At 40.5% G+C, this 16,379-nt stretch overlaps 1 protein-coding gene across 1 annotated transcript in view; it reads right to left on the bottom strand.

Moving 5' to 3' along the window:
• Positions 1–16,379, bottom strand: part of slc9a8 (solute carrier family 9 member 8) — a 67,140-nt gene that overhangs the window by 16,631 nt on the left and 34,130 nt on the right. Inside the window, 4 exon segments of the mRNA XM_048177531.1 lie at positions 1,076–1,219; positions 1,317–1,351; positions 1,540–1,641; positions 4,303–4,386. Coding sequence (XP_048033488.1) covers positions 1,076–1,219; positions 1,317–1,351; positions 1,540–1,641; positions 4,303–4,386 — 365 coding nt within the window.

The following is a 16,379-nucleotide window of genomic DNA, read 5'->3' as shown; positions in this document are numbered from 1 at the left end:
GTATATATACACAGTCGTGCTCAAAATGATTCATACACTTGGTAAATATGACCAAAGAAGGCTGTGAAAATAAATCTGCATCGTTAATACTTTTGATCTTTTGGTCAGATGAAACAAAAAAATAGCTTTTTTTATCAGCAAACACTCAAGATGGGTTTGGTGCACACAGGGGTAAAAAGTACCCCATGTGTACAATTAAATATACTGCTGTATCTTTAATGTTGTGGGCTTATTATTCTGCTGGAGGTCCTGGATATCTTGTTAAGATACATGGCATCATGGATTCTATCAAATACCAACAGATAAAAAAATCAAAACCTGACTGTCCCTGTTAGAAGTCTTATAATGGGTCGTGATTGGATCTTCCATCAGGACAATGATCAAAAACAAACATCAAAACCATCACAAAAATGGGTCACTGAGCACAAAATGAAGCTTCTGCCATGGCCATCCCAGTCCCCTGACCTGAACCCTAAAGAAAATGAGTGGAGTGAACTGAAGAGAAGAAACACCAACATGGATCTGGGAATCTGAAGGATCTGGAGAGATTCTGTATGAAGGAATGGTCTCTGACCTCTTGTCAGGTGTTCTCCAAACTCATCAGGCATTATAGGTGAAGACTCAGAGCTGATATCATGGGAAAAGGAGGTTGCAAAAAGTATTGAATAAAAGGGTATGATTAATTTGTGAGCAGTGTATATTAGAGAAAAACATTTCTCTCATAATGAGATTCCCCCCCATATAAAGCACACCTTTATATGGCCATAAATCATGAAACGTGGAAGCAGAGAATGAGCAGAAGGCAGAAAATGACAGAATGAGGATGTCTGGAAGCCACAAAGCCAACGGCAGCTTGGCCACAGACAAGAAAAAAAATGCATGACACACTTTCATGGAAGCCTGCTAAGAAACAATGTGTGACCAGTTTATGCATGACATTTTCTGCCCACAACTACTTATACTTCAGTGGAAACATGCAGAATGGGGGCAAGATTGCACATAGGTTTCAGGACCAGTTGGTGTAAAATTGTCTAAAATGACAGAAAGAGAGTTTTGATGTTTCAGCGAGGCGTACTTTGTTAATACGATGGAGACAGCGTCATTTAGGATGCTCTCCCCGAAGACCAGCATATTGAGTACAGGATCCACGTTCAGAGCATTAAAGATGGCGATAGTAGCGACTGGATCCACAGCGGAGATCAGAGAACCAAACGCAAAACTAGAGAGAAAAAAAAGAAAAAACATGAACATACATGTCAAAGCCTCTCAACACACTTTGCACAATAGTATCAGATGTTGCCAAGTCATTTTCTCACCTGTCTGTCATTGTCATCTTGTATATAACATCAGCCTATTCAAGAAACACATCCAAACATAACAGTCATAATGATGAAGAAATAATGTCAAAGGAGCTGTTAAGGTGTGCCAACTAGTCTAACTAGATAAACCACTTACTGAACTCATGATCACTTATAGGTCTGTTTACATGAAAAGTCATGAGAAAAGCTGTTGATGCCTATTAAAACAGAAAGAAAATACCTGGCCCAGGAAATAGATCCCCCCTCCCACGATGAAGGCTGAAATCGCTGTTCCAAAGACGGCGAATAATGTGATTGAGCCTATGTTTTGGAAAAAATTACCCTGTGGAATAAAAACTTGTCTGTTTATATCTGTTTATAGAACTATCACAGTCTCTAACTACAGACTCAAAAGTTGACAGCTTGAGGACAACCAGTACTAACATATTCATTGAAAAAGGTTTGCTACTCTATAAAACTTTTAATATACAGTACTGTGAAAAAGTCTTAGGCACGTCAGTATTTTCACCCCCCAAAAAAGGTTTTAAGCCAGTTACTTATATCTTTTGCTGTAGTGTGTCAATAGGAAATATCCGTTCACATTTCCAAACATTCATTTTGCCATTAATTGTAATAATCCAGTGAGATTTTTGAATACACAAGGAGTCTGACAACAGCCGGTGCTCCACACAGTGATCTGATCTCACCGTCATGGAATCCGTCTGTGATTAAACTAAATCTAAGGAGATCCAGGAATCTAAGGAAATCCAGGAGAACTGTGGCCGTGTCTCTAAGATGCTTGTAGAAACCTGCCTGCAAAGATACAGTACTGTGAAGAGTTTTAGGCACTTGTGTAAAAATGCTGCAAAGTGAGGACGTTTTTAAAAAATACTGTTATAAATAGATTTTATTTATCAATTAACTTATATTAACTAAATCAAAACAATATTTTGTGTGACCACCCTTTGCATTAAAAAAAAACAGCTCTTGTCCGGGTACACTTGGGCATCATTTTTCAGGTAGCTTTGGAGGCAGGTTTCTTAAAATCTCTTGGAGACACGGCCACAGTTCTTCTGGATTTGGTCTGTCTCAGTTTTATATGTTTCTTCATCAAAGACGGATTTGATGATGGTGAGCTCTGATCTCCATGTGGAGCACCGGCTGTTATCAGTCTTATTGTGTATTCAAAAATCTCACTGGATTATTACAATTAATGGCAAAATGAATGTTTGGAAATGTGAACAGATATTTCCTATTGACACACTACAGCAAAAGATATAAATAACTGGCTTAAAACCTTTTTTGGGTGGTGAAAATACTGATGTGCCTAAGACTTTTGCACAGTACTGTATATGTATATATATATATATATATATATATATATATATATATATATATATATATATATATATATATATATATATATATATATATATATACACACATATATACACAGATCAGGCATAATATTATGACAACATTATATTGTGTTGGTCCCCATTTTGCTGCCAAAACAGCCCTGACCCTTCGAGGCATGGACTCCACTAGACCCCTGAAGGTATGCTGTGGTATCTGGCACCAAGATGTTAGCGGCAGATCCTTTAAGTCCTGTAAGTTGCAAGGTGGAGCCTCTATGGATCTGACTTGTTTTTCAGCACATCCCACCAATGTTCCACTAGACAGAGATCTGGGGAATTTGGAGGCCAAGTCAACACCTCATACTCGTTGCTGTGCTCCTCAAACCATTCCTGTACCATTTTTACTTTGTGGCAGGGTGCATTATCCTGCTGAAAGAGGGCACAGACACCAGGGAATACAGTTTCCATGAAAGGGTGTACATGGTCTGCAACAATGCTTAGGTAGGTGGTACGTGTCAAAGTAACATCCACATGGATGGCAGGACCCAGGGTTTCCCAGCAGAACATTGCCCAAAGCATCACACTGCCTCTGCCGGCTTGCCTTCTTCCCATAGTGCATCCTGGTGCCATGTGTTCCCCAGGTAAGCGACGCACACGCACTCGGCCATCCACGTGATGTAAAAGAAAACGTGATTCATCAGACCAGGCCACCTTCTTCCATTACTCCGTGGTCCAGTTCTGATGCTCACATGCCCACTGTTGGCACTTTCGGTGGTGGACAGGGGTCAGCATGGGCAACCTGACTGGGCTGTGGCTATGCAGCCCCATATGCAACAAACAATGATGCACTGTGTATTCTGATCCTTTCTATCAGAATCAGCATTAACTAGCTCGTCTGTTGGATCGGACCACACCTTTGCTCTCCACGTGCATCAATGAGCCTTGGCCGCCCATGACCCTGTCGCCGGTTCACCACTTTTCCTTCCTTGGACCACTTTTGATAGAGACTGACCACTGCAGACCGGGAACACCCCACAAGAGCTGCAGTTTTGGAGATGCTCTAACCCAGTCGTCTAGCCAATCCTTATGTTTGCCCATTTTTCCTGTTTCTAGCACATCAACTCGAGGACAAAATGTTCAATTGCTGCCTCATATATCCTACCCACTAACAGGTGGCGTGATGAAGAGATAATCAGTGTTATTCACTTCACCTGTCAGTGGTCATAATGTTATGCCTGATCGGTGTATATATACATATATGTTATTAAAGCAATAAGCCGTGTACATGGCTTTGTGTTTTATACAAACTTCTGTTTTTGAGTTCTGGGTCTCACCATTACAATATATCAATTGTAGGCCGAGTCTCCCCACGCATGGTTAAAGGCTATTACTGTATATCAGTTTCACAAACATTAAACACACTAAACATGCTTTGTTTTAACCAAATTGCAGTTTAGTAAGTGAGATTCATTAACTGCTCTGAGCAATTCAGTTCACTCAGTGAAGGGTTTGCCAGAATGATTCACACTAGTAACAACTGAGTTTGGATCTTTTTGACCGATCCAATTCATGTGTCAACTGCAGAGGGCTGACATTTTTAATTTTTTAATTTTTTGAAAATGAATAATACTACAGTAATATGTTACCTTATGTAATGAGTATCCAGACTCAAAAATGATTGGCGGTAAAAGTAATAAGAAGAACATATTTGGACGAAACATCTCCTCTTCCTGTGAAGGAAACAAAGAAAGAAAAATGACCATGTGTCAGACATTTTTGTTTCATTTTGGATACTGCTCATATAGGCTTGAATACTATTGTCATTATTAATAGTAGGTTATTCTTACAAGCATTTCAGTCACGTTTATTGTAGTTTTGGCCTCTTTTTTAATTTTATATTACTTTTTGATTATAGTTTAATTTTTTAGATGAAACATTTTTTTAGACTCTGAATTAGTATTGTGAATGAGAATTCACTTTCCTGGTCTACCCCCACCCACCCACACAACCACACACACAGTGAATGAGTGTGTGTAATGTGTTAGTGAGCATATGAATATATTTGTGTGTGCGTGTAAATATACATTTTACTGGAGTACAATGCAGAACTGTGTTGATTCTGTGACAGTGATAATGATGGCATGTTTGCAGAAATGTACAAAGATACACTTCATGCATGTAACCACCAGTGCATCGCATTTCATCACTTGTTCTCTCATTCTTGAAGTTCCTGTGCAGGGAGGCCTTGCTCCACTACATTCTCTTTCAGTTCCATAATGATCCATCACTTCTGGCAATCATTGAGAGATTCAGTAACTGCTCTGAGCAATTCAGTTCACTCAGTGAAGGGTTTGTCAGAATGATTCACACAAGAAACTACTGAGTTTGGATCTTTTTGACCGATTCAATTCAGGTGCCGACTGCAGAGTGCTGACATTTTTTTTTTTTTGAAAATTAATAATACTACACTAATATTTTACCATATGTAATGAGTATCTAGACATAAGTTCCTGTTGAGGGAGGCCTTGCTCCAATCATTGAGGGACAAAAGCTATATATTGGTTCATGAACGTTTTAAGAAATTCATGGGAAAATCTAATTTTCAAATGCAAATCCAATTTGTAAATCCAATAACTGAATTTACTTTGAAAATTTGGTTTACAATGGTAAAAGAACTCCACTTGGAGAAACATATCCAGATTTTGAATTGGGTGGAGTACAATCCAGACCAGGGACAAGCCAGGGACAAAGCTTCAAACCAGGGACAATGGATCATATGTTTCCCCAATGGATTTATTTAGGAATTTCTGCACAATTATAATAAATTATATAAAGGGCTAAGTACTTTGAGGAATCCTTCAATAGAATATATAAGATTAAAATGGGAAAAAGAGGACGGCATTTCCTTATTACCTGATCAATGGAATAAAATATGTATTATCCTACATACCTCAACAAGCTCAATATGGTGTGAGTTTTGTTGGAAAAATCTGACTCACTTTTTTATCACACCAAGAATTAAGGAATTACAAAGCCATGCTGGAGGAACTTTAGGGTAGAAAAAGCTCATCATACACATATATTTTGGTTATGTCCAAATGTGAATAGTTTTTGGGACGTTGCATGGTCTACTATTAATAGCATTTTCACTCTACCAATATCATTTTATGTTTTATATTTGGGAGATATTCCAGATGAGGTTGGAAAAGATGACATTTATTTAAGATTTTACTGGCAACAAGTAAAAACACGGAAATGGTACAAGGAAGACCCACCCACGAGAAAGGACTGGTTCCAAATAGTAACAGAGGTCAGAGAAATGGAAAGAATCACATACAGACGTGGACAAAATTGTTGGTACCCTTGATAAATATGATCAAAGATGACTGTAAAAATAAATCATGCATTGTTTATCCTTTTGATCGTTAATTCATAAAATTAGGAGAATATAGTTCTGATATGCAGCAAAAGATTGTTGAGCTTCACAAAATAGAAAGTGGCTATAAGAAAATAGATAAAGCACTGAAAATCCCCATTTCCACTGTCAGGGCAATAATTAAGAAGTTCCAATCAACTAAAGATGTTACAAATCTGCCTGGAAGAGGACGTGTGTCTAAATCGTCCTAATGTGTGGTGAGGAGGAAAGTTTGAGTGGCCAATGACTCTCCAAGGATCACAGCTGGAGAATAATAAAAAAAAAAAGATCAAACAGCACCTACATCGCCACAAGTTGCCTGGGAGGGTTTCAAGAAAAATCCTCTGCTCTCATCCAGAAACAATCTCCAGCATATTAATTTGTCAGACAAGACTGAAACTTCAAACAGGACCGGCTTCTATGGTCAGATGAAACTAAAAAAGAGCATTTTGGCAGCAAACCCACCAGACGGGTTTGGTGCACACATGGATAAAAAGTACCCCATGCCCACGGTTAAATATACTGCTGGATCTTTAATGTTGTGGGCCTATTTTTCTGCTAGAGGTCCTGGACATCTTGTTCAGATACAAGGTATCATTGATTCTATCAAATACCAACAGATAAAAAAAAATCAAAACCTGGCCACTTCTGTTAGAAATCCAATAATGGGCCATGGTTGGATCTTCCATCAGGACAATGATCCAAAACCAACACAAACATGTGTCACTGAGCACAAAATGAAGCTTCTGCCATGGCCATCCCAGTCCCCTGACCTGAACCCTTAAAAAAAAAAAAAAAAAAAAAAATGAGTGGAGTGAACTGAAGAGAAGAAGCAACCAACATGGAACTGGGAATCTGAAGGTGTTCTCAAAACTCATCAGGCATAAAGACTCAGAGCTGTTATCTTGGCAAAAGAAGGCTGCAAAAAGTATTGAATAAAAGGGTGCCAATAATTGTTGCCAACGTATTTTGGAGAAAAACATTTCATAATGTGATTTCCCCCTCACTTTCAATTATTTTCCTTCAGTGAAAGGTTAGATTTTTGGTAATTTTATAAATTAAAGATCAAAAGGATAAACAATGCAGATTTATTTTTATAGTCATCTTTGATCATATTTATCAAGGGTACCAACAATTTTGTCCACGTCTGTATATACTTCAGCTGCAAATGCAAAGAGAACAAATGAGAACAAATGGAGGAAATGGTTAACAAGTTCCTCTGTGGTTTAGATGATTGCTTTTGTAAGGGTATGTAAATGTTTACTGATATAATGTACTGGTGAAATGACTAAAGGTTTATATGTAATATATGACAACAACAAAGGTTTATTTGTAATGTATGGCAACCTTTATTGTACTTTGTTCAGTTATGTAAGGTGTTATTCTGTTCCCAACAACAAAAAAGGTATCAGAGAAATTCATGGGAACCATCTTGACAACTGCAGAGAAATATCAAAATAATTTGGAATTGTGTAGGTGTTAAAACACATCAAACCTTGGCTCTGCATGATAGTGAAACCTGTTGGTTGATGTTGGAAATCCTTGTGAGCTGCAACAATCTGTGATGCTGAATTTCTTCTGCTGACACACCACAATCTTTGTTGTAACTGTGGCAACATTTTAGGCATGATAGGCAAGCTTCTGATGCCACAGCTGTTACAATTAGAAGCCAGCAAAATTGTGTTGCCTTATAAGATAGCTCAAACCAAAAGCACTAATCTAAATGGATAAACCCAGAAACATTGTCTACGCAAGTATTTAAATGCAAACACTTTCAGCTTCACAAGCTAGATCAGATAAAAATGTGTCAGAATGTTTTTCATAACACTAAGGAAGTACACATTGCATTCTCAGAGTTTTTGCAAGGGCTGCTAAGGACGGCATTAGTGTAAACCAGGGTTTTTTTTAACCGTTCCTTGAGCCCAAGGCAATGCCAGGATGGGCTGCAACAAGCTCTGTGGAAATTATCATTTGAAAATGTTGCTCTGAAATCTAACTGCATAAATTAAACCTGAGAGATTTCTGTCCATCTATTGAATCCATTCCACCTAAATGTTGACACAAAAAATCGTTAGTAACCCATACCCATAGAAAAGAAAAATCAAAAGTGAGATCTCTTTAACATCTCAAATGTTTCTCTAAGACATAAATGAGGTGGTCTCACATGTCTCCTCCTCTAAAGTTTAAAAGAGATCTCAATAACTTCACACACTGTGCTCAGATTTGTCTCCTTACCTAGAGATTCTGGATCGCTCATATTCGTCTCCTCTAAAGATTCAGGAGAGATCTCAAAAACATCACACACTATGCTCATATTTTTCTCCTTAGACAGAGACTCTGGATCACTCATTTCTCTCCTCTAAAGATTCAGAAGAGATCGTCTCAGGTTACACATGTAACTATGGTTCCCTTAGAACAGGGAACGAGACTCTGCGCTAGACTGCGCTATGGGGAACCGTCACTCGTGACAGGTGTTCGAAATGCCAAGAATCACACAATCACAGCCTATGACGTCGAACGGCGCGAACAGTGACGTATAAAGGGAGCGCCTGAGGAAGCAGTCAACACCTTCTCGTCTTTGAGGGACTATTCAGCAGGCATCCCGAAGCATGGCAGGGAAGCGCAGAGTCTCGTTCTTTGGGAACCCTCAGGGAACCATGGTTACATGCGTAACCTGAGACGTTCCCTTTTGAAAGGGAACTTCAACTCTGCGCTAGACTGCGCTATGGGGAACGATATACCCATGCCGCCATGCTGGAGGAGAGTGCATGCCCAAAAAGTCAGTTCCAGGGAAAAACCGGGAGCAACTCTCCAAGGCTGTCAGTGACAGCATTCCCTACTGCCAACTGCCCAAGCTGAGCCTAAAAGAGGCCTTTCGTTAAAGGCCTGCCAAGGCTGCTCAAGGCATCTGGGACCAACAACCCGTAGGAAGTGGTCACTTAAAGGGAATGTGGCCAGGGAACCAGAAGGAATCCCCGGCCAGTCACTAGGGGGATAAATTCACCCCTGACGCCACCAAGAAGGCCGTACTAATTTAGCGAAAGCCAAACATAGTCTGGGCCAACCTTGTCTGACATACAGAATCTCCAATGCGCAAACTCCAAAAGAGGAGAGCAGGTAAGAGCAACTGCGAAAGGGCAGTGAGCAACTCAAACCCACACGCAGAGATGGGCATCCTGGAGAGCGGAACTCAGCTGAGCGCTATAAACCATCGTACTAAGGGGAGTAAGACCACTCATCCTAGGATCTACTCAGCTTCTGATAAAGCGCTGAGGAGGCTGTGCGCTAGAGCACCCTGGTACAGGAGAGCACAAACCAGCCTGGGGCCAGTCTGAACGGGAGACTTCACAGAAGTCTACAACCAATGACCAGCTTAGGGAGCTAAGCACAATTACGCAGTCAACCCAGAGGGAAGTATGAAGCTCAACCTAAAAGACAGACCGTACTGTAGGCACATAACCATGGAGGCCGAACAAAAGGGGCCTACAACATAGCTAAGAGTTCTTACAATGAACTAATCACAACATGAACCCAACACACAGGGTGGTATTCAGGATGGCCCATGAGGCCATTCGACTGAAAACATAGCATGCTAAGCGCATGACCAACCAGGTAGCTGTGAGTGCCCACAAAACAGCCCATCCAACACAATCCAACGAGCAGTGTACTCGGTAAAAGCACCCTTCTACTCTTTAAGCAAGAGGAGTACAACATACGCCATCACGTGCTAAAGAAGGCCCCATGGGCCTATAACCTCAGCAGACATGTGGCATCAGCTCGTGGCAGTGTTATCAAGCTCCAGGCAGAACAAACCGACTACAGAGAAGGTTAATGAGACATAAAATCCCTTTTACGGTCTTCAAAAACAATGTAAAAGAAGCGCAAAAGGTACATGCCAGCATGTTCCCAAAGGAGGCCCCGAGGGCCTACCTGTTACACGCGGCATCAGCTAGCGGCCATTAAGAGATGGGCATCCCGGAGATCAGAACTCAGCTAAGCGCAATAAACCCTCGTATTGAGGGGAGTATAATCCGCTCATCCTAGGATCTACTCAGTGGCTGATAAAGCACTGAGGAGGCTGTGAAAAACCTAGAAAAACCCTGGTAAAGGGAGCACAAACCAGCCTAAGGGCCGGTCTCAGTGGGAAACTTCATAGAAGTCTACAACCAATGACCAGCTTAGGGAGCTAAGCACAATTACGCGGTCAACCCAGAGGGAAGTACGAAGCTCAACCTGACAGACTGTACTGTAGGCACATAACCATGGAGGCCGTACAAAAGGGGCCTACAACATACCTACGAGTTCTACAATGAACTAACATCACAACACGAACCCAACACACCAGGTGGTATTCAGGATGGCCCATAAGGCCAAAGAACTGAAAACAAAGCATGCTGAGCGCTTGACCAACCAACTAATTAGGTGGCTATGAGTGCCCACAAGACAGCCCATCCAACACAATCCGATAAGCAGTGTACTCGGTAAAAGCACCCTTTCACTCTTTAAGCAAGAGGAGTACAACGTATGCCAACACGCGCTAAAGAAGGCCCCGTGGGCCTATAACCTCAGCAGACACGTGGCATCAGCTCGTGGCCGTGTTATCGAGGTTCAGGCTAGACAGACCGACTAAAAAGGAAGGTCATTAGCCAGCCCAAGCCCCGGCCAGCCAGCGACATAAGACCCTTTACTGTAAAGTAAATAAAAACTGACAGGGAAAAAGCCAGCATGCTTACAAATGAGGCCCTTAAAGCCTACCCGTCGCACGCGGCATCAGCTAGCGGCCGCTAAAGTTCTAGGAGCAAAATAGAACCGAGTAACAGACAGGGTAGCTATTTAGCTCGACTAGAGCTAAAGGAAACCAAGCTCAAGGCAGCAAATGCATAAAACCAGACCAAAAGTTGGTTTTAGTACAAGAGCTCACCTCGAGAGGCAAGCCACTTCAGGGATGTACTCAGTAAAAGCACCTTTTACTCTCTAAGCGAGAGGAGTACAAAGCCTAACTCCAGCATGACACATAGGAGGCCCTGACGGGGGCCTACAACCTCTATGAACACATGGCATCAACCAATGGTAGCTTCATGACTAGGGCCAGCCCGCAGGCCAAGTACTTGAGAAACCCTCAGGTATGAGAAGTACACACTACGCCGCAGAACTCAACGAAAGGCCTAACCTAGGGCCTATTCGTACAGAGGTGGGCGTGGCCGAAGGTGGCGAGAGTCAAAACATGACTTAACCATGGAATGAGTCTAGACATAATCAGCCCAGCTGGGGCAACACAGAGGGTACAGAAGGAGGCCTGGCCAGGCCTACTACTTTTACCACCATGTGGTGCCAACCAGTGGACATAACAGGCAATGTACCTTAGTACACATAAATGCTATCACGGACTAAGGGAGGCCGAACAGGCCTATTACCCCAGACAACGTGAGCTAAAAGCCTTAGGCAGTGCTAAAAATACATGAGCAAACTCATGATCGTAACCAACAGCGCTCAAAAACAAGCTGTGATAAAAGAGAGGCTACAATAAAGAGCCAACAATCTAACAACAAATGCAAGACAGCTGCTGTGGTCATGATCGACTGGGAGCTAACAGAGATCATACTATTCTAACCAGAATAAGACTCTCTACACTCAACCTGAGTGTGCAATCCAACAGGTGATGCACTCAGTGAAACACACACCCTAACCGGGGAATACAACAAAACACCACGTTCATAGATAGAGGCTAATCACAGCCTGCTATCACAGAAACAGGCGTTAACCTGTGGCAGCACATGAGTAAGCTCACATATGTATGTAGGGCTAAAGCTTAGAACCCAAAGCAAACATGAATGCTTTGTAATACATGCCATCCAAACAGGATAAATGTTTCACAGAACAGAACTGGAATCTGTAATGAACCCTAGAGAATGAAAGCTAGAATATTTAGCATTGTAATCTGAAACTTGAATATAATTCAAGGGGCTCATGCGAAGACATTATAAGCATGACAAAAGTTCTAAAAAGTGGGGCCTAGCAGCACTGCATAACTCATCTTCTCAAAGATAAGGGCCTACCACCTGGGAAAAACAGCACCAGGAAGGCTAATAACAGCCTATAACCTTACCTGTTAACCTCAGCCATAGCACCTACATCGAAGGGGAAAAAGGCATACGGCCCACAACTCCCTCAGGAGGAGGCCAGAACTAGGAACTATACAACCTCACAGGGATAGTAATAATAAGGGTGATGTAACAAACAAACACCTAAACCTAGCTCTAGCCTAGCCGCTAGCTAAGGCCTACTGGGCCAAGCAAAGCTTGGGCTTCATTCTGAAACCTCCAAATATGAGGAGAAAATTAAGCACTGCAAGTAAACAGTGTCAGGCGGCCAATAAGCCATCCCGTACACAAATAACTTAAGCGACGAGTGCTAACTCAAACCAAATTAACTCCCTCGGGTCGGCGGTCATTATTGCAAAATAAAGAAAACTAACATGATGCGTGATCTCTCGTCTCCCTCTGAATGAAGTCCAATCTGATAGTTCTCAGAAAATGAACTGTAACTTAGTGAATACTAATCTCAAAAAAAATTTGACTTCTGTCTAAAAAAACGTTGAAATGTCAGGTTTTAAATCGTGTAAGTTAAATCGAAAACAAACATTCTGTGTTTATGTAATCTGTATGTAATCTGTTCTTCTTTAGATGAATTTGTGGACTAAAGGTGCACAGAGCGCCCTCCGGCTGCAAGTATGAATTGAAAACAGTATCCAGCGCTCATAGTGATGACAATAAATATTGAATAAATATTACTCCTCTGTATAGAAAATTGACATAAACATATGAGAATCCATCAATATTTATCCAAATGTGCATGCTTTTAAGCTAAAAGCCTATATGAAATGCCACAGAGGTAACATAACTGTTCAGACACTTTGCATCACAGAAATGCATTATATTTTAAAGAATAGAATACCATTATTTTAAATTGTAATAATATTTCACAGTATTGCTGTTTTTTCTGTATGTTTGATTTACACCATGATGAGATTTGAGACATGATCAACAGAGGGTTTTTTCACAGCCTACCTGTCTGAAAGAGCTCATTATTTATGCAGGTCATTAGAGCTCTTTATGCAATTCTTTTGTCTTCTCAGGTGAGAATCACCCATTATTCATGATGATTCACGCCTCCACGTGTTTCTTGTCCAAAGATGTTTTAGAAACTTTAAATCTCTCTATTGTTTTATATGAATAAGCAGGCAGCATAATTTTTACCTCATTTTGAAGCAAAAACTCTAGTCTACAACCTCCAATACCCAGAAGTCTTGTGAACACAGATTTAATATATATATTTTTGGCTTTATTTCAGTGACTTAAGTTTTTTGTTTTTTCAATAACCACGCATAAACGTTATTCCTTCAAAAATACAAACATGTACATACATGTTCCTCACATATTATTGTAGCCTAGTTTGTGCTTAATACACTGTAATGACACTTTTTCCATTAATATGTTTATGAACAACTGAAAAAAGCACAAATGTCAGGGCATGTCAAAACTTCTCCAGGGCCCCAAAAATCCTCAGACCCCTGAGGGTTAAAGTATTAGCTGAGAAGCTACTCTAACATAGGAGGCTACAAAATAGCAGCCATAAAGCGGCCTGCATATTTTGAAAATTAGCCAACCTAATGCTACAGTTATTTTGCCCAAAAGAACCCCTTCTAACTTTACTGACTACATGCTCAGGAAAGCTATACAGGAAAAACAAGGCCTACACTTTTTATAAACATAAGTATAGACCCAGCTTACCTTCCTACGGCTCGCAGAACGAAGATTTTCTCTCCTTATTAATGCATGAAGAAGGATGAAATCAAAAGTTCTTTTTAGCCTAAAAGCACTGTCACTATCAAGCCAGAATAAAGCTAGAAAAATATTATCAAAAGGCCAGCCGACAGCCTAACTGTAAAAGAAGCGCCTGAGCATATACTGTATATATGGGAGGTGAAAGAAGAAGAAGAGGAGAGGGTAGATATAAATCACCCTTTAAATGGCTGGGGGATCGATTATAAACGCAACGGTGTTTACAATTGATCACCCATCTCACTCTCGCTTCTTCCTCCTCCCGTCTGTCTGGCTCAGATCCAAATCTGAATGGCCAGGGGACTTTCCATGCCCTCCCTATCTCAAACGCGGAGATCAGGAGAGAATGGAAAGTCTATGGGAGCTGCAACATTCATGGACAGAAAGGAACCGTTCGTCGAGCCTCAGGCGCTCCCTTTATATGTCACGGTTCATGCTGTTTGACGTCATAGGCTGTCGCCGGCCAAAAGGATTGGAGTTGTGTGATTCTTGGCATTTCGAACACCTGTCACGAGTGACGGTTCCCCATAGCGCAGTCTAGCGCAGAGTTGAAGTTCCCTTTCGAAAGGGAACTCAACAACATCACACACTATGCTCATATTTATCTCCTTAGATAGAGACTTTGGTGGTCTCACATTTGTCTCCTCTAAAGTTTAAAAGAGATCTCAATAACATAACACACTGTGCTCATATTTTTCTCCTTACCTAGAGACTCTGGATCACTCATTTGTCTCCTCTAATGATTCAGAAGAGATCTCAACAACATTGCACACTGTTTTTTTCCTTACCTAGAGACTCTGGATTGCTCATATTTGTCACCTCTAAAGATTCAGAAGAGATCTCAACAACATCACACACTGTGCTCAGATTTTTCTCTTTACCTAGACTCTGGATCGCTCATATTTGTCTCCCCTAAAGATTCAGAAGAGATCTCAACAACATCACACACTATGCTCATATTTTTCTCCTAAGATAAAGACTCTAAATCACTCACATTTGTCTCCTCTAAAGATTCAGAAGAGATCTCAACAACATCACACACTGTGCTCAGATGTTTCTCTTAAAGATTCTGGATCTCTCACGTTTGTTCCCTTAAAAGTTTAGAAGAGATCTCAATAATATTGCACATTGTGCTCAGATTTTTCTCCTAAAGATTCAGAAGCTCCCACATTTGTCTCCTCTAAAATTTAGAAGAGATCTCAACAACATCACACATTGTGCTCAGACTTTTCTCCTCAGCTAGAGACTGGATTCCTCACACTTGTCTTTTCTAAATTTTCAAAAGAGATCTCAATAACATCACACACTGTGCTCTTACTTTTCTCTTTAGCTAAAGACTTTGGCGTTCTCACATTTGCCTCCTCTAAATTTTAAAAGTGATCTCAACAATTTTGCAATGTGTATACCAAGTCAAATGTCTCAATGTGAACTCAAACATTTCTATCAATACTATGTATTAATAATCAAATTAGTCAAGGATTAGGTCATAAGCCATTTAATGTGCCTTTCAGCAAAGAAAGTACATGAATACCTTTCCTGTAGCAATTTTTTTTTTTTTTTTTACTTTATTGGTGCACAATTTGTAAAGTTGTTGAGATCTAAACTTTAAGAGGAGACAAATGTGAGACGTCCAGTGTTTTTAAAAAAAATATTATTAAAATAAAATTGACAACATTTGGGGTTGCAAAAACTTAAGAGTTAGTCTTAAAAGTTAGTCATCATTTTGTTTTTTGTTTTTTTTTTCCCCTTCAATCCTGGTAATAACTTTTTTTAAGTCAGTTGCATGAAAAGGTATATCTGTTTAATTTCAGGAAAGTAAGACTGACTGCCCTTTGGTTAACTGCTACTTAGTCAAACTAGTTCTTAAGTTAATATGCAACTATGCCAAGTTTATGCTGCTGGCACCAAAATACAAAGCCGATACCTAAATGAGACATATAAGAGAAAAATCAGCTTTTAGTATCCCGAGCTTAGTGAAAACTCTGTCAGAACCAAAGCCTTATGGACAGCACATCAACACAGAGACACAGCAGCTCCTCAGACAGCACGAGTTTGAATCCCAGCTAAAGGTACTTTCCTGCTCCTGTTCTCTTCTCACCTCTCCCATTGTTTCCTGTTTCTCATCCAACTGTCCTGTCCACTAAAGGTAAGGGGGAAAAAAACAACAACAACAACAAAAAAAAACCTTCTGAAAATATTTTTTACAATGAAGAGATTTCTTGTTTCTCAATTTGTACTCCTTTATCTCAGAACTTTCTCATGTCTCAGTTGTGTCTACTTTTATTTCTCTTAAGGCATTTTAGGAGAAACATATGAGACAGTGTTGATCCTGAAATGAGAGATATGTGACAATCACAATGGGCCCTATAATACAACCGGCACAATGCGACTCAAGGCGCAGTGCAAGTGTGTTTGCTAGTTTGCGTCTGGCGCCGTTCGCGTTTTCCCGTTCAGCGCCACGTCCTTA

The sequence above is a fragment of the Megalobrama amblycephala genome, linkage group LG24 (genome assembly GCF_018812025.1).
Source record: "Megalobrama amblycephala isolate DHTTF-2021 linkage group LG24, ASM1881202v1, whole genome shotgun sequence".
Taxonomy (NCBI): Eukaryota; Metazoa; Chordata; class Actinopteri; order Cypriniformes; family Xenocyprididae; genus Megalobrama; species Megalobrama amblycephala.
Note: the sequence above shows the minus strand (reverse complement) of the source record. Positions and strands in the feature narration are given on the sequence as shown.